The sequence below is a fragment of the Carassius auratus genome, chromosome 48 (genome assembly GCF_003368295.1).
Source record: "Carassius auratus strain Wakin chromosome 48, ASM336829v1, whole genome shotgun sequence".
NCBI lineage: Eukaryota > Metazoa > Chordata > Actinopteri > Cypriniformes > Cyprinidae > Carassius > Carassius auratus.
In genome coordinates this window covers 10,420,550-10,445,449 of record NC_039290.1, presented here as the reverse complement: position 1 = coordinate 10,445,449, position 24,900 = coordinate 10,420,550, and the positions used below count along the sequence as shown (strand labels likewise).

The window sequence follows — 24,900 nt, the reverse complement described above, 5'->3', positions numbered from 1 at the left end:
TGAGCTTCCATTTCCATTTTTAGAAAAGTAATATTAATTTGAATGAAGTAAAACAGATGATAAAGGTAAGACTAGAAAGCAGTTCATTTAATCTCAGACCAAAACAAAGATGAACAGGGAAATTCAAAAAATAAATGCATGGTAGAATCTCTTTCACCATTACAAACAGAGCAAATGTTATCTATATCTAGATGAAATACTGTTTATGACCGAAAAATACAAACTGTTTCACATCACTTTTTAAAAATTGCACAGTATTCAATAATATGTGATTTTAGTAACATTTAATATTTTTTACTGAATAATTTCACAACTATTTATGAATGAATAAATACATAAAGAGAGTTATTCAAACTGTATGATAAACAAAAACTAAAAAACGTACAAGTAAAAAAAAAAGTTTTCATAGAGTTTTGGTTTGTTATTTTGTTATTTTATATAGCACATTCAGAGCAGCTTCTCAAGGCACTTTACATAATAATACAACAGACTATAACATAAAATGTAGAATAATCAAGAAAAAAGCTAGAGATTTAAAAAGACGTCAAATGGGACAGAATTTATTTTCTCACCTAATGAGGGAAAATAACAACTTTTTTTCTAGCTGTAAGACCGCATAATTAAAATGGGAAGCCCTCATTGGTGTGACATCATATGGGTGGGCGGGCCAGGCATCAAACAGGAAGTTGACCGTGGAATGCATGACATAAGCTTTTTTTAGTTTTCATAATAAGGTACTGAAATTGTCATAGCTACTATAATATACAAACTTTTGTTGGAAACATACATATGATGCACTACTACTTCTACAAAAACAGTAAAAAAAAAAAAATAATAATAATAATTTTGGGTGATTGGGACAGTGTTTTAAAGCATGGCTAATTAAGAAAATGAATGACCTTGTAAAAGAGAACCATTGTGCTTTGTATGCTCTAAATCATGGTTTCCAACCTTTTTATTTGTGCAAGCCCTAATCAACCACAGAAATATTCACAAACTAGCTAGATTTTGCTCATATAAAAATTCTGAATTAGAAGCACTGTAAACATAAAAGCATTATAAATAGTTTTTTTAAATAATTTTTTTGCAGTAATAAACCATATTCATATTTCTGTTTAAGGCTTGTGCTGGTTCAATGTGGTAAATTGGTGATGGGGCAACCCAACCCAACTTTTATTTTTACAATTCTTTTTTTTTTTTTTTTGACCCGAAGCATTTTTTTTTTTTTTTCATGTCTATTTGATTTTTAGATGTTTTCATTGACTTGTGTACTTCAGGCCTTCTTTTACCTCAGTTGCATGTGTTGTATATGAATTATGGATGGATTTATGAACTGAGAAATAAAGTTGAACCAAAATAAACATTGAAACTTGATGATGATGAACAGGAAAGGAAATATTGCATATAAAATTATATCAAAGTATGAATTTACTTCTGCATTTCATTAAATATTTTAACACTACCCTAAATCAATGAAAAAATATGCTGTCACAATCACCCAAGTGTTAGCTACCAAAAAAATAAAAGTTGGCTCAGTTTACAGAAAAGTGTATGTAACACATACTTTATAATATACTATTGGTTCCTCCTCGAAATGGGTAGTTAACATCTTCTGTATTACACAAATGTATCATGTGTTGGGCTGATATTTTTAATTTATGGCAAGAAAACCTTGCACAAGATGGGAATTGTAAAAACTGTCCCAAACACCCTTAATTCACCCTATATTGCAAAAAATTTTAAAAATAACTTTGGATTATTTTCTTACCTCATTTTTCTGGGGTTTATTAATTTTATTTAAATATCTGGCAACATCGCCGGCTCTTAAATCTGACATAACCTTTAAATTGGGTTTACTAATAATAATAAAAAAGCCCATGGACAGATTACATTGCTCTCAAAGATACCACAACTCGGTAATAACAAAAGCAAAAAACAAACCCAACATGATATTTATTTGTTAGATAATAATATCTAGTATTACACTCCGAAATTTAACATTTACATCTACGAATAATGTGCTGGACGGTTTCCCGCGGTCACCGTGAGCGACCACACATGCCGTGTGAAGTCCGAAGGCCGCTCATCGCTTTCTGACCGAAGAGAAAAACGGGAAGCGCGCGCGCGGAAGCGGATTCTAGAATGGTGACGCACGGACGGCGGTTTTGATTCGACGCGTTTAGCACGGACGACTTCGCCCCGCCCACCGCCAATGAGAACGCAGGTGTAAACGCCTCGAGCGCGTCTCTCTCCAATCCTGTGTCCTGAAACGGCGAAATACCGGATCCCCCGGTTCTTTCTTTCCTCACATCCTCGAGACGTGGACTGGTGGGGATGATCCGTTTAACGGAAGGATATTAACCAGCCGCGTAATTGGTGTTCAGAAGCAACACAGAACAACAAACCAAACACTTCAGTTGGGATCTTTCAATCGTGTGTTTATTTTGTTTTTGTTTTTGCGTTACGCTACTCCGTCGAACGGCGACGATCGCTTCACACCACAAGAGGAAGAGCGAAAAGCGTGCTGTGGGATTTTTTGTCCGCGGGGACGAGCGAACGTGAGCGGCGCCTCGAGCGCTGGTTTTGGCACGTGAACGAAATCACGAATAACACATCCGACGACAACTGACGAGATTAAGCGTCAGACATGTATTTCCGTGGATCGCTTTAGGGTTTCATTCGGGGATATTGTGATTCGTTAGCAGGTTAGCTCACGTTAGCATGTGGCTGTGGCTTCTGGAGGTTTGTTTATGTTGATTGCGTCTGTCTAGACAGGAACAGCATGACAGCGTTGCCTACCTGAGCGCGACAGCTTGCACTTTTTTCATGCAAAAATGCTAGTTTAGAGACTTTCGTGCATTGCACGTGTGAGATCTCAATCCAATCCCACACAAAGGCCGGTTCTGTGTTTTGAATCAGGTCGAATGGCATTGTTTTGAATTGCAAAGTCAGGGAGAGATAACACATCATTTGAAGAGAGGATGCATTGTTCTTGCTGCTGCTTCGTGTTAAATATGTAAAGGATGTAGGATTCATATGTAAACCCAAACATAAGTTACTCTCCATTGCAAGGAGAAAATGCATGTTTGAAAAGTTTCCTTGTACATCCATATCAACTGGTTAATCCTACTTTCAGCAGACTCTGTCCCTTCTTCGTAAAACACTGGCTGTGTTTTGAAGCAAAGATGTGCACTTAATCTAAAAACAGGTCTTGATAAGGATTACAAGTTTGAATGTTATGAAAAAAGCATGCTTTGACTGTGTAATGTAGTCTGTTACATGTCTTGTATGGATCAAAGGCAGATTTATTTTGGCTGGCTCTTTAATCCAGTTTCACTCAAATAATGTTCTGCATTTAAAGCAAAACTAGTTTTTATTTTCTTAATGCAGTCTGGTAATTTTTATACAGGGTTAAAGTGATTGTGACGAAATTAGTTGTTGATTTCCAACATGCTTTTAATCATTTACTCACTTTTATATAAATTCTAAACCTGTATGCTGTTATTTTCCACTGCAGCACAAAACTATTTTCTTTTGAGGAATGTTAATCTCTCGATCCCCCATTGCATTGCATTGCATTATATTTTTAAAACTACACAGCTTTTTAAAATCTAAACTATTATCTATGCATTAAAATGCCAGTTAAGTCTAGCCCACATTGACTCGTGCTGTATATTTCGTGTCTTCTGAAGTCATGCGGTGGCTTTTAACGCATGTGGTCACAGTGAAGTGTCTCATGAATAAGAGTTGTGTAAAGATACGTCAGAATTTCTTCTTTTGTGTTTCTCAGAAGCCACGGTGCTTCGGTCTGGTTGTGTTTTTGGTGCTTGTCCTCTGTGTGTTCACAGAAAGGCCTTGCATCTAATGATCTAATGCCTTTAATCTTGAACGGTGTTATAAACTCAAATCACCTTCAGTGCAACGTACTAAATGTTAAGAGCAAACTACTGTATTTCATTCACCACTGCTGAAGTTCACGAGGGAGGTTGAGATATGACTAATTTGGTGCTGCTTTGAGATTTGTTCTCACTATAAAAGTGTTTAATTAAATTGCCACTGCATCTCAGAGAAGCCAGGCTAAAGTCAGTCGTTAAATAGCTGTCAGACGAAATAATTAACTGTTGCGCTTTTGTTACTGTGGGTTTTATTGTTTTCCTTCTAGGAAGAGTTAACCCGAAATTAAAATGTACTCGCCCTCAGGTCATCCAAGATGCAGATGAGTTTGTTTCTTCATCAGATTTGGAGAAATGTAGCGTAGTGTCTCAGCAGCAATGGATGCTCTGCAGTGAATGGGTGCCGTCAGAATGAGATACCAAACAGCTGATAAATACATCACAATAATCCACACCACTCCAGTCCATCAGTTAACATCTGGAGAAATGAAAAGCCGTGTGTTTGTAAGAAACAAATCCATCAAGACTTTTTAATTCTAAACCGTAACTAACTAAAAAACACTCTGTCCATAATAACGTTTCCTCCATGCAAAAAAAGTCTCCAGTTGTCTTCTTAAATTAAAATCGACGCACATATTTGTTCCAAGATGTTTTGACTTGTAAACAGTGTTTAACTGTTTGCAGATTTCTTTCTGATTCAGATCAGATTATGTTTTCACTGGAGAAAGCAATATTATGGATTGTATGTTAGCTGGAGGCAACAGTTTGAAGTTAAAAATGCTTTAATGATGGATTTATTCCTTACAAACACACAGCTTTTCTCTTCACAAGACATTAACTGATGGACTGGAGTGCTGTGGATTACTGTCATGTTTTTATCAGCTGTTTGGACTCTCATTCTGTCGGCACCCATGCTTTTTTGACTCTTCTGTATTTAGATTGGCTCTTTGTCATCACTTCTTCTCATGTCATCTGTATGGTCACAGACTGCTGTGTAGCATCTGTCCTGGCTCCAGACGGGGAGCACATCACTGAGCGAGGACACAGATTTATCCAATATTGTCTCTGAGCCTCGCGTTGGACTCGTCCTGGCACTGAGTCCTCTTTACAGCACAGCCAAAACAGAGGAGAATTGTTCACTGGAGGGCAGATATTAGCCCTGAACATCCGTTTAAATGAGGCTTTGTGCTCGTCGCAAATCTGTTGACTGCAGCGTTGACAAACATAAACATTTTTTAGTTAAAATATAATTCATTACAGTTAATTCACACTTTTCAGTGCAGTGATTTCCCATCAATAAAAGGTTAAATATTAAAAAAAAAAAAAAATGTGTAGATATGCTGTTATTGATAATTTAGGCTGCATTTATTTGTTTAAAGAATCAGTAAAAAATAGTAATATTGTGAAAAATTATTACAATTTAAAATAGATGTTATCTATTGTAATTTATAGTAAACTGTAATTTATTCCTGTGATGCACAGCTGTATTTTCAGCATCATACTCCAGTCTTCAGTGTCACATGATCTTCAGAAATCATTTTAATATGCTCAAAAAACATTTCTGATTAGAATCAATGTTGAAAAGAGTTGTGCTGCCTATTATTTTTGTAGAAACCATCATTAATGTTTTACTTTAATAAATAGAAATGTCAAAAAAACAGTATTTTAAATATCTATAAAATAGCTTTACTGAAACTTTTGATCAATTTAATGCATCTTTGCTTAAATTATATATGTAATTTAAAATAATCGAAAGTATTTTACAGATATTTTCTTTTCACTCTTTTATACAGTAAAGTTATGTATATTATCCATCTTTTCAGGGGCATCACATATGTGTCTGTGCACAATACCTGGAGCACAAAAGCAGTCTAGAGTCTCTAGGGTATATTTGTAGCAATAGCCAAAAAAACATTGTATGGGTCAAATGATTGATTTTTCTTTTATGCCAAATTTTTTGGATATTAAGTAGAGATCATGATCCATGAAGGTATTTTGTCAATTTCCTACTGTAAATATATCAAAACTTAATTTTTGATTAGTAACATGCATTGCTAAGAACTTCATCTGGACAACTTTAAAGATGATTTTCTCAGTATTTAGATTTTTTTGCACCCTCAGATTCCAGATTTTCAAAATTTGTATCTCAGCCAAATATTGTTCGATCCTAACAAACCATGCATCAGTGGAAAGCTTGTTTATTTAGTTTCAGATGACGTATAAATCTCAATTTTGTGTGTGTGTGTGCACACTCATGTCAGATTTACCATTGTTACTTATAATCTAATTCAGATTTTTTGTTAAGATTTTAAACCACTTGCTTATCAAACCTTGGCTATGTCTATATAATTTCATAACATAACATATATAATTTCCAGCAGAGATAACCGTATGGTGATATAAAAGGACTGGAATAGATTTACCGCCTACTAGCTTGTACACTTTGAAAGCAGTTTCTCCTACACTGTTCAGCAAGCTAATAATACACCAGTGAGCGTTATCATCGGGCTTCATGACACACCGTACCAAACCCAGAGTCTCGTCAGCAGATTTCAGCTCATGTTTTATGGGCGACACATTCCTGACACAATCCGCCATCGGTCGGCATGCGAGGAATGCTGTCCAGATTTGTTCATGTAAATGCCTGGCTTTGTCTCATCTCTTCCTGTTGCTCCCAAGCAGTGGCTGCTGGGAACAGATGTGTGAAGAGGCTTTGTATTGGAGTTGTGGGAACGCTCTCACAGTCCATCTTCCTGTGTTTTTCAGTGTCCATGTGTACGGCCGTCTGTAAGAAGAATCCTCCGCCTATTCCTCCTCGCACCACCTCCAAACCCTACATCTCGGTGACGGTGCAGAGCAGCACTGAATCGGCCCAGGACACGTACCTGGACAGCCAGGACCAGCGCAGCGAGGTCAACAGCCAATCAGGACGCAGCAACTCCTCCGACAGCATCGCCAGCTCTCGGACAGGAAGTCTGGTCAAGGCCAAGCGGCTCCCCATCCTTCCTCCCATCCCCACCCCGCGGGAACCCGTGCCCATGCCCAGCGCCAGAGTGACCACGCCTCCTCCTGCAGTCGCTCCGCCCTCTCCAGCCCCGGATGATAGAAACGATCCCACGAGCCTCAGTGTGGCACCTGGCGAACCGCAAGCCCTGCCCAAAAGAAAACTCTCGTCCATTGGCATTCAGGTGTGTGTGTGAATATTTATGTCGTTGTGATATTTTTATGCTATTGGATTGTGTATTCGGTATAAGGTCATGTGACCTCACTCCCACTGGTAGCCGCTGGCTGCTCATTTGCATGAGCTTATAAAAACATGGAAGTAGTGTCCGTGACGTCACCTGAAGATTTCTGAAGAGCTTTTATGAAGCTTAAAGTAAACGGAGCGGGCCGTGGCAATCTTGGCAGAGAATCACTCCTGGATAATCGAAAACGGGCGAAAAGGCGGGAGCTGTTTGCTGAAGCTATGCCTACCTAGCTCGACAGCAGTGTCAGCAGCAGCAATTCACCTGTCACTCAAGTGGCCACACCCTTAATTATGCAGAACTTTCAAGCTTATGCAGAACCTGTCACTCACATGGCCACGCCCTTAATTATGCAGAACTTTAAGGCTTAATATAATTATAAAGTTATAAAAAAAAATGTAACCCCCTCACAGTTTTTAGCTATATATACCAAACTCATTTTTTTGCACCAGGCTGTAAACATGTTTTTTTTTGCTATAAAGTTGGGCATTTTAAATGCTAACTTAACCCCTGGTCAAAGCCTGACTCCACCCACTGGCAATATTTGAAAAAAAATGCTGAAAAGTGGGCCGAACACAGCGGAGATAGAAGGGACGAACTGAGGGCGGGGCTGAGCTGGTGGGGCGTGAACCTGAGACCCGCAGTGACGGATTGATTGACAGCTGCTGTCAGAGACACTAAAATGGAGAGTGACTGTAGTGACGCAAGTAGCTTTGCAACAGAGCGATAGTCTTTGTTGGCTTCACCAGAGAGAGAGAGAGCAGATAGTTAGTTGCTCATTTGGAGTCAAAGCGACTTCTGGTTGAGGTGTTGCAAATCATCAGTGTGAACGCATTGTTAAAAATATAAGCACTTTTTTAGACTTATTTTTTATAGTACATTTTAATATGGGTTTTTACAATTTATTATTGTAATTTGATTACAGTAAAACTAAAATAAATGGCCAAATTACTGGATTTAAATATTTAAATCATGAAATGGTTAATAAACACAAAAATCATTTAATTAATCATTAAATCACCAAGCTAATTGTTAAATGTCCATTGTATTTTAGCTTTGGTCAGTCTTTGGATTGATAATGATAAAAACAAAGTTCATGCTAAAATAAAGTGCAATTGGTATGTAGTAATTAGTTTTAGGTGTGTGTGAATATATGTGTGTATATGTATGTATGTGTGTGTGTCAACTATTTAATTATTATTTTGACACATTTCACGATTGGATTCTCATTCACAAGCTTTGTATTCGATTACTGAGTCAATATCGATTATTTAGGATCGATATCAGGTACAGTACTTGCCAAATTTTCTCAAGAAAAACGAATCTCTACAGTTACTACTACATTACTGTAATATTTAAGGTTAAAATGAACTGATTTGTTAGAATTTCACATAATGAGGTTTTTTAAAATAATAGTTAAAATTACATAATATTTTTTTTTACTTCAGTTTTTATATATATATATTGTCTGATGTTTGGTTATGTGTAGAAATCATCTTGATCCTATATGTACTACTGTAATTCTGTCATTCAGGCTACTTCATTGATATGTAAATGTGGGCGGTCATATGTTAATGAGCTCATGAATGAGACACACCGTGACTAATTCTGAATGAGAGGTTTTTGTATTTAAGTGTCATTAAATGCTGTGGCTGAACTAGGGAGGGAGGTTTGAGTTGTATCATAGCTGTTTTTAATAATCGAATTCTTGGATTCTTTAGTTGAATTATTTCTCTGGTGGCAGGTGGATTGTGTGCAGCCGAATCTGAAAGAGGAGCAAACTCCCACCACCAGGTTCCAGTCCATCGGGGTTCAGGTTGAAGACGGCAGGCCGTGAGTTTCCTCTACGCCTTTTGCATCTTTAATATAAGAAAAGTTGCTTCCATTTAGCAGTTGGAGTGCAGCTGACACACACACACACACACACACACACACACACACAGAGTTTCTCAGCCATGCATGGAGCTGAAAGCACTCACAAATAATGATTCGGTGCAGACGGCAGGAGATAATGAGATTCTGTGTGCATCTCCCACTCACTTTGTTTCCTGGCGCTCTCCATTGCAGTCTATTTTCATATCTTCCCATCGCTCTCATTTACATGTCTGTCTTTAAGTTTGCTGTCTCCCACACACCAGCTGTCCATCTTTCTTTCTCCCGGCCTGCGTTCCCAGTCTCTGCTCCTCCTGTTCACTTTTAGTTTCTAAGACAGACCGATGAAATGGAGAATATCTCACAATATGTTGACTAGGGAGTTTTTATTGATATTTGTTGAATTGATATTTATAAATCTATTTAAAATTCAGAATTCTTTTTTTTTTTTTTTTATAATTTATTAACTTTTTTTATTTTATGATATTTTACAATATAACATTTAAATATATATATATATTTATAAGAATTTATTTTTAGTTTTATAAAAATATGAATAAATAATTGTTTAATGGTAAACTTGTACAATTTAATTTATTTTGTGATGTTTTTTTTCTAAAATGATGTACAAAACTAAATAAATAAATAAGATAAATGATAAAAAACTATTTATTGATATTCTCTGTGTGTGTGTGTGTGTGTGTGTGTATATATATATATATATATATATATATATATTTATATATATATATATATATATATATATATATATATATATATATATATATATATATAGTAAAGTAGAATTCTGAATATTTTATTATCATTTATGAATAACAATGTTTTATTGGAATTTTGCCATGTTTATAAGATGGCAGCATGACAATGCATTTTGTTAAATATTACAATTAATAATATTTAATTTTAGTTTTAAAATAAAAATCTTTTTTTTTTCTCTTGATGTACAAAACGGAATAAATTACATGAAAATAAGAAATTATTAGAAAATTGAATTATCTAAAGAAATTATATAATTGTGTAATTCTAAATTGTTTTATTATAATATTTAAAGACATGAATAATTACAATGTCATGTTTAGAATAATTATTTTAATTAATTTTGATATTAAGGATTTAGTAATTCATAGCTTTAGTTTTTGATTTGTTGTATCAATTTATAAATGTAGTTTTTTTGCCCTTAATGTACAAAATTGTATATATTTATGCAATAATTGATAAATTATATTAATCATTTTAAAAAATAAAACGCATTGTAGAAATGTTTAATTTACAGTTTATTTTAAAATTTTATATTTTTAAAACAATTATCTTATTCATACAAATGATCATATTTAATGAAATACTTAATCATGGTGCCATCTTTATTAACTTGTCAGAAAGGTCTAAGACTCCTAAATATATATTTTACCACTTTTTTTGTAAAAAAACAATATGTGGGTAAAGAAATAATTAATTTATGACAAGAATGCACCTAAAATAAACCTACATCATGAAAGTCTTCATCATGAAAACCTAAAATGTTAAAATTCATCCTTTGAAACCCATTTTAAAATCATGTTACAAAATGTTTTCATTCATGAATTATGAACAATTAAATTTGGATAGTGCACTTAAGTGACAGTTAAGAGGTTAGAAAATGATAGTCTTGTAAAACATTGTGTATGCTGTTTTAGATGTAGCACCGTTATGGTGTGAACAAATGTTAACAAATAGTTCCTTGGCTTGATCATAAGTGCTGGTGTTCATGAAGTTTCAAAGAGTCCTCCAGCTGATCGATGGATTCATAAGATGTGTTGGTCAGTGTCTCTTCTCTCTGTGTCCAGACTCAGTCGCTTCACTAGCATGGCGTCTAGACAGGAGACGACGGAGGCCGAATCCCAGGAGCAGTCTGACGGTAAACCTTCGGAGAACAGGACGCTTCACCAGTCTCTGGACGGCTGCAGCTTTCACCGAGCTCCCCGCACTTCGTCCTCGCTGCAGGAGGAGCTGGATCCGGCGCTGGACCCGTCCTCTCTCCCTCCCCCCGACCCGTCTCTGCAGGCTGGGAGCGTGAACGGAGCCGTGGAGCAGCCCGGGGGCCCGGCGTGCCTCAGGGACGGACGCTGGTTCCAGAAGCTTCTTCAGGCCGAGACGGAGCGCATGGAGGCCTGGTGTCAGCAGATGGAGCACGAGACCAAAGACAAAGCGCTGTCAGAGGACGGTGAGATACTCAGATCTCCTGAAAGATCACATTCAGTTTCATTATTAACTCCTGGTTAATTATTCAAATAGTCAAAAATCGGTTTCAACTAATAAAAAATAAGTGACGATGAATTCATTCATTTGAATCATATTCAGTCGGAATTATTTTGTTGTTTATCAAACGTTTATTCAATAACTGATCATAAATCAATCCTGATATTGAATTGGATTGTACAGTCGTTAGGGTTGGGTACGGCGCCCGAATTTCAGTGCTGGGTTTTTTTTCGGTAATTTACTCGCTCTCTAATTACAAAAACATTTATTTCAGTGAAAAAAAAAAAAAAAAGTTTTCTGAATAAGAATTTCTGAAAATTAAGGCATTAAAATGTATTTGCTATCAAATGAAAATTAACCCCTTTTATATTTTGGCAAACAAACTGGGGTTTACTGTTGAAATTAATACATGGAAGAAAAATTGTGTGAGTGTTCCTTAAAAAAAAAAAAATTAATAGGCCAATAATTTTTTTTTCTAAAATTAAGTGATTAATCCGGTTGTAATATATATTTTTATCATTTCATTGTTTTATTTAAACTTGATAGAAAATTGAATATTTAAAGAAGTACATTATACTGTACAAAAGTGATGCAAGAGTAATATATTTCTAGAGGTGGGAATCTTAAGGCACTTAACGATTCGATCCGATTCCGATTCTGGGAGGAACGATCCGATTCCCAAAACGATTCTTAATTAATTATCCTGCTGTGCAAAAAATACTCTAAACTTTTTATTTTAACCAAAATTGGAGTTACTATGCTTTTTGTATATAGTTAGAATATCTATTTGACAGTATTGCCAAATTAAAATGATTATTAATATTTCTTTTTCAATACTTTTAATTTATTAACAAAGTTATTTTCAGGATTAACAAACTCTGAATGAATGGTAAGCCATACAATTGCAATGAACAATCATTAAGAATAAACAGTTCTCAATTTGTATGACAAGGAAAATTAGGGATTCTAAGATGTGATCTTTACACTCACTGTAGAGTGCGTGGGACAGCCGTCTCACTAAAATAACGACGTGAGGGCAAGTACCTGTAACATCGTGCGAAATCCTTGGTTTCCACAACGGAGTACGGGCGCAGATCTTTGGCAATAAAACCCGCCACTGATCGGGTAATTCGTTTCGCCTTTTCAGAATTCGGTGGAAGCTTTGCTACTTGATCCAGGGTCCTTTGAATGTAACCGGGAGTGTTCGTGATTGGAAGAGTGGAAGTGGAACCGCGTAATATGTTTCTGCATGTTAGTCGTGTTGCCAAAATATTTCAATTTGGCGCTACAGACTTTGCACACAGTATGGCTTTTATCAACGACATCTTCGGTGTCTTCAGAAAATCCAAAATGTTGCCACACATCCGATTTTAAATGAGATGGTGCAAGTCGTAGTTTGTCCATTTTATCTTAAACGAAGCTAATTCACCAGCATATGAACGGTCGTCCATCACCGTCTTTTTTGTTTGGTCACGTGAGTCTTGACAGCGCTCGCATTTGAATTGAACACAGAATCGATTCTGAATTTTTGAGAATCGATTCTGGATCGTTAGATAACGAATCGCGATGCATCGATGCATCAAGCTTTTCTCCCACCACTATATATTTCTGTTACATGTTAAAGGGTACTTTTATTTTGACGGGTTGCAGTGGAGTTTCTGTGTGTATACAGTACAATGATGCGTCTTTTCTCAAATGAAATGGTTAAATTCTGGCGAAGTTCTGGAGATGATGTTTTTGTGTTCATGCCGTCATACAGTGAGACGCCTGCTTTGCTTCAGTATTTGTGGACCGTATTTTTCGGACTATAAGTTGCATTTATTTAGAACCAAGAACCAAGAGAAAACATTACCGTCTACAGCCGCTAGAGGGCGCTCTATGCTGCTCAGTGGTAGACTACAGGATCAATGGTAATGTTTTCTCTTGGTTCACTTCTCTGTTCATTTCTCTCAGTTCATGTCAAATTAATTTTGATAAATAAGTCGCACCTGACTATAAGTCACAGGACCAGCCAAACTATGACAAAAAGTGTGACTTATAGTCCGGAAAATACGGTAGTAAACAACAAACTAGTGGTTAAAGTCACTAGGGTTGAACCTGGCATGAATGGAGCTCTGATGATGATGATGATGCATGAATGCTGATGTGTTTCTCTGTCCTGCACAAACACAGTCAGTCTGTGATGAGTGTGTTGTATGGACATCAGTCTGACGTGTCTCACTCTGGTCCTGTAGTGTCGGGGAAGGTCCGCAGTGCCGTCGGCAGCGCTCAGCTCTTAATGTCTCAGAAGTTCCAGCAGTTTCTGGGTCTCTGTGAGCAGAACCTGGTGAGTCTCTCTTTATAACATCAGTGCTGAGTTCATGTCCAGCTCCTAATTCACCCCAAAATCAGCCACAAATGATTTGCTTGTGTGGTTTTTTTATTTAATTAACATGAATTTTTTTTTAAGTGTTTCTGATTGTTGTAACAAATATAGTGTATTTATTTTTAATACAGTAAAAACAAATACAGTAATAAAACATGTTTATTTATTTATTTAATCTACAGGTGTGAATCCAAATCTTAATGCATATAATAAATATTTATAAAAAAAAGTATATTATTATTTGTTGTGATAAATTTGTAGTTTTGTAAATACATTAAGGAATTATTATAATTTCATCTTTACTCATTGAATAATATTTTTTATTATTATTTGCAATTATAAATTGAAAGATGAATTAAAATGTGTGTGTATATAAAATTAACAAATGTTAATAAAGTACATATCTTATTATTTAATGTTTATTTTCATGCATTTTAAAATGTTTTTGCAGTTATTATTAATGAATCTATTTATTTTTCTGCTGACAATTTAGGCTGCAAGATGAGTGTCACAAAAATAAAAAGTATATAATTTATAATTGTATTTTTATTTTTTGGGAATAAATAATTATCAATATTTAATCTCTATTCATAAAATGTAATTACATATTTTAAGATTAATTGAAATTTAATGAATAAATTAAAATAATCTTATACTAAAACTCTTCAGATAACCTAACCTTTTTTTTTTCTTCTTCTTCTTTTTTTTTTTTGTAATGCAGTTTTGAACAATAAAGTTACCGTGGCATCCGTAACTGTAATCAGGATTTAATTGTGCAGTCCTACACCAGCCTATAACGACTTAGTTACAGTCAAATCCTGCTGGATAATATCTAGTCCCGTCATCACATGATTTCCTGTGAAATCTTTCCATCATTTGCTGGTGTTCAGCGCCCTCTGCTGGCTCTCTCTCTCAGCTGCATCTGCTGTAGACAGACGTTGATCCTCTTCCAGATGTTTCTCTGTCTTATACAGTCTCTAAAGCTGTGTGGCTGATGTCTGATGTGTGTTTGGGGTCAGGATGCGAGCGCTCAGCCGCGGCCCACAGCGCAGGATCTGGCCGGCTTCTGGGATCTTCTGCAGCTCTCCATCGAGGACATCAGCCTGAAGTTTGACGAGCTGCACCTCCTCAGGTCCAACGACTGGAAGATGTGCGAGACCCAGGACAAAAAGGTCCAACTGCCAGACCTTTCTAGCATCCTAGATATACATACATGCACGTTTTATTATCTTATAAATGACTTCATATTAAATTCAATATTTATTTTGAGAAATGCATTTTATTTTTATTTAGTTTATTTTTTTATTAAATTTTATTCAACAATTTTTTTTTTTTTTTTTAAGTAATATTAATGATCATATTAATACTTTTTGGGGGGGTTAAAATTAATATTAATTACGTTTTGTTTTCTGTATTTTATTTTAGAAATAATTTAATAGTTTACTCTGTATGAATTTTATAAATTGTATTTAATATTATAAACTAGCATAGTGTATTTTAAAAGGTTAAAAAGTAATAATAATGATTAAATATCTATAAGATTAAATATAAATAAACTCTGGATACACTTGACTGAAAATAAAAACTGCAACTGAAAATGCCTTTTTAATAATTATGTATTTATTAAATAATGTATTTTACTATGACTTTTAAATTTAACTCAAATTTAATACTGAAAAAAAAAAAAATACAAGCCAAAAAAAAAGCAAACTTTTTTTGAATTGGACCGAAAATGTATTCATATTAAATATTAATATGTTTGAATTTATTCAGTTCTATGCAACAAATCAAACAGGTGTATTCTACATAGGAAAAAAAAGCGTAAATGTCATTTTCGACGGCTAAAATTTAGGTGCATCCCTATTAAATATTATTTTTATAAATCTAATAATAATTAAAAAGTTTAAAAATAATATCAATGTAATATTTACTTGATCTCTTGTAATATAACAAAAATGTAACACTAGATTTGTATGCATTGTATTCTATTTTTATTTTATTTTTAAACAAATTAAATTTATTTAAATTTGTATTTTTTAAAATGCATTTTATTGTTAATAAACATAATTTAAAATAGGCTAGCATTATGTAATTTAATAATAAAATATTTTATTATATATTATAACTTTTTTTAAAAGTTAGAAATAAGTAGTTTAATATTGTAAATTAATTTTATTAATTTATGAGTGCAATATTTACCACAACCAGATTTAATTGTTGAATGCATGTCTTCAGGAGGAGAAGAAGTCGGCTCCGTCCCACACACCAAAGAAGACGGTGAAGGTCAAACCCAGCGGAGGAAAGGAGAAGAGCAGCGACTCGCTCGCCGACAAACAGCGGCAGGAGGCCAGAAAGCGACTGATGGCGGCCAAGCGAGCCGTTTCTGAACGACAGAACTCTGCCACCGAGAGCGCCGAGAGCATCGAGATCTACGTCCCCGAGGCTCAGACGCGGCTCTGATACACGAAGCAGACGCTCGGGGTCTGTGTGGCCAACGAGCAAAACATACTAAATAAAAAGAGCATTTGACCGCTGCCACAGAAGAACCCCTCCCACTTGACATTGATTTATATGGTTACTCTTGTAATAATTCTAAATGTTATAAAAGTTAATAATTATCTCATGGATATATATATATATCTATCAAGACTCGGTCTGTAAATGTGCTGATATCGCTGATGAAAACACACGCGTCACACGTCACATGACCCCACACGTCACATGACCCCACAGCATGCGCTCAGGATCCCGCACGTGTGTTCCTCGTCTCTCATCAGCGCAGTCTTCCTGTTCTCACCAAGATTTTTGATTTCCTCTTCATCCACCGGTTTTGGAGCACGGATGCGTGACTCTTTCACTTGAAGGGAAGGTTTGGACGGTACTACGGATACTTGAAGTGGTAAAAGAGATTTTTGCACTCCACTAGTTGGGTTTGATTCCCTCCAGTAATCAAAACTCCTTCAGCTTGTTTAATTTGTGCACGATCCATCGATCCGTTTCGGTTTATTTAATAGGGTTTAAACATGAGCACTCGGCTTTGTTTTTACGATGAATGTTTTAATAACTCAATGACAATGTCCCGATTTTTTACTTGGGCCAACGGTGTGTTAGTTTTGTACTATTATTATTATTAATGTTATTATAATTTGAAAGCCTTCAGTTGTGTTTTTTAGTTGTCTAGTCCTTCCATGTGTTTCCGAGCGCTCGGTTTCCGGATGATTTGGGATCGGTTCCAGTCTGTGTGTGACCAGTCAGATCCGAAATGTTTTTAATGATTATTTTCTCTCCGATATTAAAATATTGAGGCCGCTTTCATTAACAAATCATTTGTTTGTCAGAGTTTATTATTGATTATAAGTATTAAAGAAATAGTTGGAAATACACTCTCCCTCAGCTCATCCAAAATGTATTTGAGTTGTATTTGAGCATCAGTGTCTCAGCAATGGATGCTGTGCAGTGAATGGGTGCCGTCAGAATGAGAGTCTAAACAGCTGATAAATACATCACAATAATCCACAGCACTTCAGTTCATCAGTGAACATCTTCAAACTATTGCCACTAAACCATAATAATGCTTTCTAAAAATCTAATCTGATGAAAAAAACTAACTCCTCTACATCTCAGATGGCCTGAGGGTGAGAACATTTGCCAGGAACTGTTAATTTGAGCGAACTATTGAGATCTGAAGGACATTTCCGTCTGTATCCTACATTGAAGATCGCTGCTGGATCACAAGAATGTTTCAGAAGCTTGATTTTCACACTTTGTTCAGACTTGCTTTAGTTTGGATTCAACATGTAGACATCTCTTCCATTTGCTGATATGATGATGGTGACTGAGGCATGAACAGTTCTTCATCCTGGACTCACTCTGAAAACACTACCATCGGGTTGAAGACGGCTTTTGGGTTTTTAATATTTTGCTGGATACTGGTGCACAACATGTAAACGTCTTCCCATCAATTAAGTTGATCCAAAGTGGCATTGAATACATTTACTAAATTTCTGTTTTAAATAATTGCTGTTTTTTGGAGCCTACAATTCATCAAAGAGTCCTGAAAACAAAGTTAGATTTTTTTCCACAAAAATATGAAGCAGCACAAATGTTTTCATTTAGAAATGCAAATCAGCATATTAGAATGGTTTCAGAAAGATCATTTGAATCATTAAAAAAAGGAAAACAATTAATTATTTCACATTTTTGACCTTTTATGAGTGTGTGTGTGTGTGTGAGAGAGAGTTTTCCATGCACTGATTTTCAATCAATCTGAATGGATCTAATGCAACTTTACTTTCTTAAAGTAATTGTATATGTATCCTTAACTAAATTTTGGTGTATGTTCACCAGAAAATAACTGCGAGCCTAAGTGGCGTTTTTCCTTAGATCCCATATTTGAAAATTAGTCTGAAACGCATTTTTTTTTTTTTTTTTGCAAAAATTTAGAAACAATTATGTCTCCTCCATTGAGCAGTTCGTACGGCGTTGATAAAGTTAGAAACCAAAGCTCTGCTCATGTGTGCAATGTTTTTTGACTCCGATTGAGAAAGTAGTTGCAATCATATGTATACATGGCTAATAATTTTCTGTTGTTCATCGATCTGATTATTGATGGATCATTAGATTTGCATGTGTTCATCCCTGATGAAAACGCCTCCACAACTAAAGATACCGTAATTGGCTGAACTGTGTATTCAACCTGTGCTGGATCATGTGTTTTGTAAGGGAAGGGCTTTATGAAAACAGACTGTTACTAGTTGAGTTCAAGTTGAAATTGTGTGTAGTATGTATTTTAGGTTTGGGAGTAGTTTAGGGTCATTGGGTTGTTTTTAGGCTATTGTTGATTGACCTTTGGGCTGGGTTTGTTACATAGACTTGGCAACCCCATCCAGTAGTCCAAGAGCACTTCAGTTTCCATTAAAACCAACATTATTCCCATTAAAACCATTATAAATTCTGTGAGGGTTTCTGTTGTTTTCTTCAGCAGTGTGGAAGCGGATGAAACTTGAAGCCTCGCACAATCAAGTTACAAATCGTGCCACTCTTATGTTAATATTTTGGTGGGAAAATCCCAATTATTAATGGATTTCCCATTCAAAATTCAATTTGACAGGAGATAAAAAAAGAGGAATTTAATAAATAATAATCAATCACTTCCAAATAATTACTAAAGCGTAAGCCTTTTCTGCTCTAAATTAAATTCTGCATGGATTTAAACATGATCATATTTTTTTAAGCAAAGTTGAACACTTCACATTCAACTTCTGTATTGATTTCAACATGTAATGTTATTACAGATATTAATTTTGTTAAATTTCTGGCCCAATCCCAGCTCAGACTGCTCGGATTCAAGATTTCACACCATTAATTTGAGAAGTTAAGTAGCATCCTATGTTTTCTCAATCATCCGGACGAGGCGTGTGAACATTACACATCACAACATTACAACTATTACACTTAAGATCCAGAAAACCAGGACTGGATATTTTTATTTGTGTGCATTTTGTATGATGATTTGTGTGCAGAACTCGTAAACAGTAAGGAATGTGGAAAAACATTGTTATTTTAAACAATGCTGATTGCAAATTTATTAAGTTTATTAGCACTTATTCTGAAATGTACAAACTTTATTCTTCATGTTAAAGGGTGTTTTTGGACTTCTGTAGATCTGAGGACAAATTTCTGCTCCATTCTCTGATAACTTACCCAGGTGATTTTATTTGGAGATAGACAGAGAGAAAACAGATCAAATATTGGATCTAAAGTGTGTTTGCCAGTGTGATATGGTAAGGTGTTTTGAAAGGTGTCTAGTGCATTGCAGTTTAGTTTCTTGTTGTCTTTAACAAAAACCTGAAGTGTTGGCTACGATCTGCACGTACGAAATCAGACGCTGAATGGATCTGCTGCTGGTTTTTATATGTCGTCCTTTTCTTTGGCTCCATGTTTGAGGATGCGAGTGAACTCCACATAGTTAAAGTTTCCTTTCTTGTCGATCGGCGCCTCGCGGAAGAGCTCGTCCACTTCTTCATCTGTGAAACGATCCCCCATGGTGGTCAGCAGCTCGCGGAGATGGTCCTCGTGGATGAAACCTGTTACAGACGGCAGATAAGGTTCAGGTACTTATATGTGGAGATCACAAACACTAAATGTCTCAATACAAAGACATTTGTGTCTTTCAAAAATCCGCATTTTTACTAAAATAATATAAACAATTTTCTGAGCACTTCAGCAAAAATCCAATCAATGTATTTGGATGGACTAGAGTTCATCAAAAACTATAGTCCAATATATATATATATATATATATATATATATATATATATATATATATATATATAGCACTGTAAGTTGCTTTGGATAAAAGCATTTACTAAATGCATAAATTTATTTATTTTTTTTACTTTTTTTTTATTTATTTGTCTTGCATGATGATGCTTTTTTTTTGTCTGTTCTTTAAGGTTAGTATCATTTAATTATTATTATAGTTTTTATTGATATTTTGAATTAGTTCATATTTTTTTCATAATTTCATTTTAATTTGAGTAACATTTTTATTAATTTTATTGTTTTTGTAATTTGTAAAAAATGTCTATTGTTTTTTTTTTTTTTTTTTTGTAGCCTCGATCAAATAAAAAAAATGAGAAATGGGTTATAATACCTATAATAACCCTTTTTAAGGTAATGCAATAACTGAAAAAAATATATGTGTGTATCTACAGTATATATACACACACTGTATATATAATCTAACTCATTTTACATTTTAATCTAATGAACAATTTCAGAATAATTTTTTTTTATCTTAAATCTGTTGTGTTTTTTTTAGAGGGAAATCTTAAAATATCAAAACAGTTACTATAATTTTGTACAAAAAATATGCTCTTTCTGAGAAGCTTGTTGATTCGTGACTGCGCACAAGGCTTATAATGGCATTTTAAACTGTCAATACTGTTCCCTTCATAAGAGCATAGTTATAGAAAACATGCATTTAAATCTATTCATTGAGCTTGAGAAGGCACAGTTCAGTTTATTAACACTTGAGCACATTGTCTGTCTGTTAGAATCGAGGCTGTACCAGAAGCATCTTCATCGAAGCATGTGAAGGCATTTCGTATGACGTCTTCAGGGTCAGTTCCGTTCAGACGTTCTCCAAACATGGTGAGGAACATGGTGAAGTTGATGGGTCCTGGAGCTTCACTCATCATTCCCTCTAGATACTCGTCAGACGGGTTCTTCCCTGCAGAGACATGAATACACCCTCAGATGCAGAGCGGCTCCTGCATGCACACATTCATCTGCTCTTACATCAAGTTTCATTTGCATTGGTAAAACAATATCAAGAGTGGTTGGAGATAAATGGTAGATATTTTGCATGCTATTTGAACTACAGAATATTATTGCCAAAATATATTATTTGTTGAAACTTAAGGTCATATTTTAAGATTAACATAACATAACATATTAATTTAACCTATTTAAATAAATAAAACATTTACACACACCAAAAAATAAAGCATATAAATAATTGTTTACGAGATGGATGTATGGATGGATAGATAGATAGACAGACAGAGAGGCAGATAGACTGACAGACAGAGAGAGACAGTGATAGAAAGACAGAATGATTTTATTGATTATTTGTTCATTGCCTATGTAATGGCCAATGCTTTGGCAATACTGTACAAGTCATGCCAGTAAAGCTCATTTGAATTGAAAGACAGACAGACAGACAAAGACAGACAGAGAGACGGACAGACAGACAGAAAGAAAGACAGACAGTCAGAGAGACTGAAAGACAGACAGACAGACAAAGACAAACAGAAAGAAAGAGAGACAGACAGACTAAGACAGACAGAAAGAAAGAGAGACAGACAGAAATAAAGACAGACAGACTGAAAGAAAGAAAGACAGACAGACAGAAAGAGAGACAGACAGACAGAGACAGACAAAGACAGACAGACGAAGACAGACAGACAGAAAGAAAGACAGACAGACAGAAAGAAAGACAGACGAAGACAGACAGAAAGAAAGACAGACACAGACAGACAAACAGACAGAGACAGACAGACAGACGAAGACAGACAGAAAGAAAGACAGGCACAGACAGACAAACAGACAAAGACAGACAGAGACAGACAGAAAGACGAAGACAGACAGAAAGAAAGACAAAAACAGACAGACAGAAAGACAGACAGACAAAAACAGACAGAGAGAAAGACAGACAGACAAAAACAGACAGAAAGAAAGACAGACAGAGACAGACAGACATAAACAGACAGACACAGACAGATAGACGGACAGACAAAAACAGACAGACAGACTGAAAGACAGACAGACAGAAAGAAAGAAAGAAATTAAGAAAAAGAAAGACAGACAGACAAAAACAGACAGACAGAGACAGACAGAAAAAGACAGACAGGCAGAAAGAAAGAAAGAAATTAAGAAAAAGAAAGACAGACAGACAAAAACAGACAGACAGAGAGAGACAGACAGACACAGACAGACAGACACAGACAGAAAGAAAGAAAGAAAGAAACAAAAAAGAAAGAAAGACAGACAAAAACAGACAGACAGATACAGACAGACAGACAGACACAGACAGAAAGAAAGAAATAAACAAAAAAGAAAGAAAGACAGACAGACAAAAACAGACAGACAGATACAGACAGACAGACACAGACAGAAAAAAAAAAAAAAAAAGGAAAGACAGACAGACAAAAACAGACAGACAGACAGATAGATAGATAGATAGATAGATAGATAGATAGATAGATCTATATTACCAAGAGAGGCCAGCATGTCGTGTAGGTCCTCCTTGTCGATGAATCCGTCTCTGTTCTGATCGATCATGTTGAAGGCCTCTTTGAACTCCTGGATCTGTGATTGGTCGAACATGGCGAAGACGTTGGACGTGGCCCTCTGCGGACGCTTCTTTGTGGTTTTTCCTTTGGCACGCTTGGCTGCAGACATTCTGACCACAGGGTTTGGTTCTGCAGAAGGAAGAGATAAAAGATTAAGTTCATTAGAGTTGACTTATCGCAGTCTGGAAGAAAATGAACATTACAATGGCGCAATGCTACTGCCACGAGTATGAAGATCAAGTGTGTTTTCAGTGTGTAATATGAATCTGTATATGCATTCAGACATAATACATCAGGCACATTTGATGATGTCGATATGACTTTGACATGAAGTTTCTACAACATCCTGTGGAGCGACATGCTATTATTAATCTAAAACTATTAAATTTAAACTATTAAATCTAAAAGTACAGAATTAAAGATATTACATGGAATATTTATACTGAAAATTATTCATGTCACACCATATATACAATTAAATTAAGGTAGTAAAAGCATATAACGCCTTTAAAATCTTCCAAATGAATTCTTAGCAATGCATATTACTAATCAAAAATTAAGTTTTGATATATTTACAGTAGGAAATTCACAATATATATTCATGGAACATGATCTTTACTTAATATCCTTATGATTTTTGACATAAATGAAAAATTTATCATTTTGACCCATACAATGTTATTACAAATTATTTAATTTATTATTTAATGTTTATATATATATATATATATATATATATATATATATATATATATATATATATATATTTATATACATGTATGTATAATGAAACCAACTTTGGTAGAACAAACACTATTTGAACTAAACCACACACACACACACACACACACACACACACACAGAGAGACAAGATTGCAAAAGGGTAAAACACGTTACATAACCTGAGATATTCACTTTAACTTACATATAAGAACCCAAAATCTTGATGTTGAATAAGACTTTACATTTTTCAAATGTAAATTATCGAAAATCTGGAAACTATCATTTACACTGCCCTGGGACATTTACAAAATCAACCTGTTCAGAAGTTAAAACTGAAACTTTATTATATCCATAAACCATTAACAAAGCCAACAATGGTTACTCGTTCTTAACTGTACCTTGTTTTCCTGTTAAAAAGAGGTTAGAGAAGATCTGTGTGCCTCGGGTCTGTTCCTGCGCAGGGCTGAAGAGAAGTGTGTTTGGTTTTCAGGCGTTTCTCCACACCTCCCTGTTCCTGAGCCGGCCAATAAGGTCAGCATCCTTCAGCCCGGCGCGTCTGGAGCCTTTAGCCATACAAGGCTAAGGAATCTGAGAGCGGCAGACCTTAGATATCCTGAGAAACAGCAGAGCGTTTACACAATGGCCAGAAGGAGGCCTTATTTAGCAAATAAACGACTTGGTCGGTATGCAGCACAAAAGAAACATTTCCTTTGGCATGCCGTGCAGATGAAGGCTTCTAGCTCATAAAACTGTCACTTCAGGCCCAGCTGAGGGTTTTGCATTATAGGAAAAACAATGCAAATATATGAGCTGCTGGCTTGGTAACGTGTGATATACTCTAGTTATCACTCTTTCGTCTTCTTCTCAAATATTTATTTACAATAATGAATGGATTTTATCATTCCCATTGAAAAACCCAGAGCTATAGAAATGTCTCTGCTGCAAGTTTGTGCTTGAATTGCATGAATAAATCAACAATGCAATTTTGATTGAATAAAGTGTTGTATTTTAAACCAGTTTATTTTATTACAAATGATCAGAGTATTTTACATGTTTAAGCATAATGTAAATTCTGAGTACGGGACACCATGCTTGGCTAAATACATAATGTTACATATTTACATATTTAGTATATATTTTTGTGCGTAAAGACACAAATGTTATATACATTAAAATATTATTTGGAAAATATTTATATTCTATTAAGTTCTGTATTGTACTCATAGATATATTATTTATTTACATGTAATTTTTATTGTATCCTTATTTATTGTAATCTAATTTATTTATTCTGATTTAAATAGTATTTATTTATTTTAATGTTATTTGTTTATTTGAATCTATTTTTATTTAATCTTTTAAGTTTGTATTGCAAGATGTATTATGTAAATAATTTGTATGTAATTTTTTATTCTTATTTATTTTAATCTAACTTTATTTTATCAACAAACATTTATTTTAAAATATTTTAATTTAATTTATTTGTCGTTTTTTGTTTAGACAACGTTAGTGTAAGAAAGTTTCTGTCTAGACTCTAGATGGAACATCAAAGTTTATACACTATTCATTTTGGACTAAATAACACAGAAAACTATTAATGTGTCAAAACCTAATGTAAAACAAATATTGTACATAAAGCTTAAGGGTTTAGATTATTTAATTTCGTAAAATATCCAATATATCATCGC

General features: G+C 34.9%; 2 protein-coding genes across 4 annotated transcripts; one reads left to right on the top strand and one right to left on the bottom strand.

Annotated features, from left to right (window-relative positions):
• Nucleotides 1-2,659: 2,659 nt before the first annotated feature.
• Nucleotides 2,660-19,233, top strand: LOC113065834 (disks large-associated protein 4-like). 2 transcript variants are annotated; one of them, XM_026237375.1, is made up of 7 exons: nucleotides 2,660-2,705; nucleotides 6,660-7,081; nucleotides 8,883-8,971; nucleotides 10,855-11,231; nucleotides 13,501-13,592; nucleotides 14,651-14,803; nucleotides 15,867-19,233. In XM_026237375.1, the coding sequence occupies exons 2-7, from the start codon at nucleotides 6,665-6,667 to the stop codon at nucleotides 16,089-16,091; spliced, it is 1,353 nt and encodes a 450-aa protein (XP_026093160.1). In that variant the 5' UTR covers nucleotides 2,660-2,705; nucleotides 6,660-6,664; the 3' UTR covers nucleotides 16,092-19,233. The 2 variants fall into 2 exon arrangements, with proteins under 2 accessions (XP_026093160.1, XP_026093157.1); XM_026237372.1 differs by lacking the exon at nucleotides 2,660-2,705 and having other exon boundaries at nucleotides 6,154-7,081.
• A 93-nt stretch (nucleotides 19,234-19,326) lies between these two features.
• Nucleotides 19,327-23,768, bottom strand: LOC113065835 (myosin regulatory light polypeptide 9-like). Of its 2 annotated transcripts, XM_026237376.1 has the most exons (4): nucleotides 23,611-23,768; nucleotides 22,412-22,618; nucleotides 20,704-20,865; nucleotides 19,542-19,717 (listed from the first exon to the last, which is right to left on the bottom strand). In XM_026237376.1, the coding sequence occupies exons 2-4, from the start codon at nucleotides 22,596-22,598 to the stop codon at nucleotides 19,542-19,544; spliced, it is 525 nt and encodes a 174-aa protein (XP_026093161.1). In that variant the 5' UTR covers nucleotides 22,599-22,618; nucleotides 23,611-23,768. The 2 variants fall into 2 exon arrangements, with proteins under 2 accessions (XP_026093162.1, XP_026093161.1); XM_026237377.1 differs by lacking the exon at nucleotides 23,611-23,768 and having other exon boundaries at nucleotides 19,327-19,717; nucleotides 22,412-22,598.
• Between the last annotated feature and the right edge of the window lie 1,132 nt (nucleotides 23,769-24,900).

What these genes read in the sequence shown, in the direction of transcription:
- LOC113065834 (XM_026237372.1), top strand. Translation starts at nt 6,500, where the DNA reads ATGCGAGGAATGCTGTCCAGATTTGTTCATGTAAATGCCTGGCTTTGT. An exon ending in CAGGTTGAAGACGGCAGGCC is followed by an intron (nt 8,972 to 10,854) that starts GTGAGTTTCCTC and finishes CTCTGTGTCCAG; the next exon opens with ACTCAGTCGCTTCACTAGCA. An exon ending in CAAAGCGCTGTCAGAGGACG is followed by an intron (nt 11,232 to 13,500) that starts GTGAGATACTCA and finishes CTGGTCCTGTAG; the next exon opens with TGTCGGGGAAGGTCCGCAGT.
- LOC113065835 (XM_026237376.1), bottom strand. Translation starts at nt 22,598, where the DNA reads ATGTCTGCAGCCAAGCGTGCCAAAGGAAAAACCACAAAGAAGCGTCCG. An exon ending in CGACATGCTGGCCTCTCTTG is followed by an intron (nt 20,866 to 22,411) that starts GTAATATAGATC and finishes ATGTCTCTGCAG; the next exon opens with GGAAGAACCCGTCTGACGAG. An exon ending in CTTCGATGAAGATGCTTCTG is followed by an intron (nt 19,718 to 20,703) that starts GTACAGCCTCGA and finishes CGTCTGTAACAG; the next exon opens with GTTTCATCCACGAGGACCAT.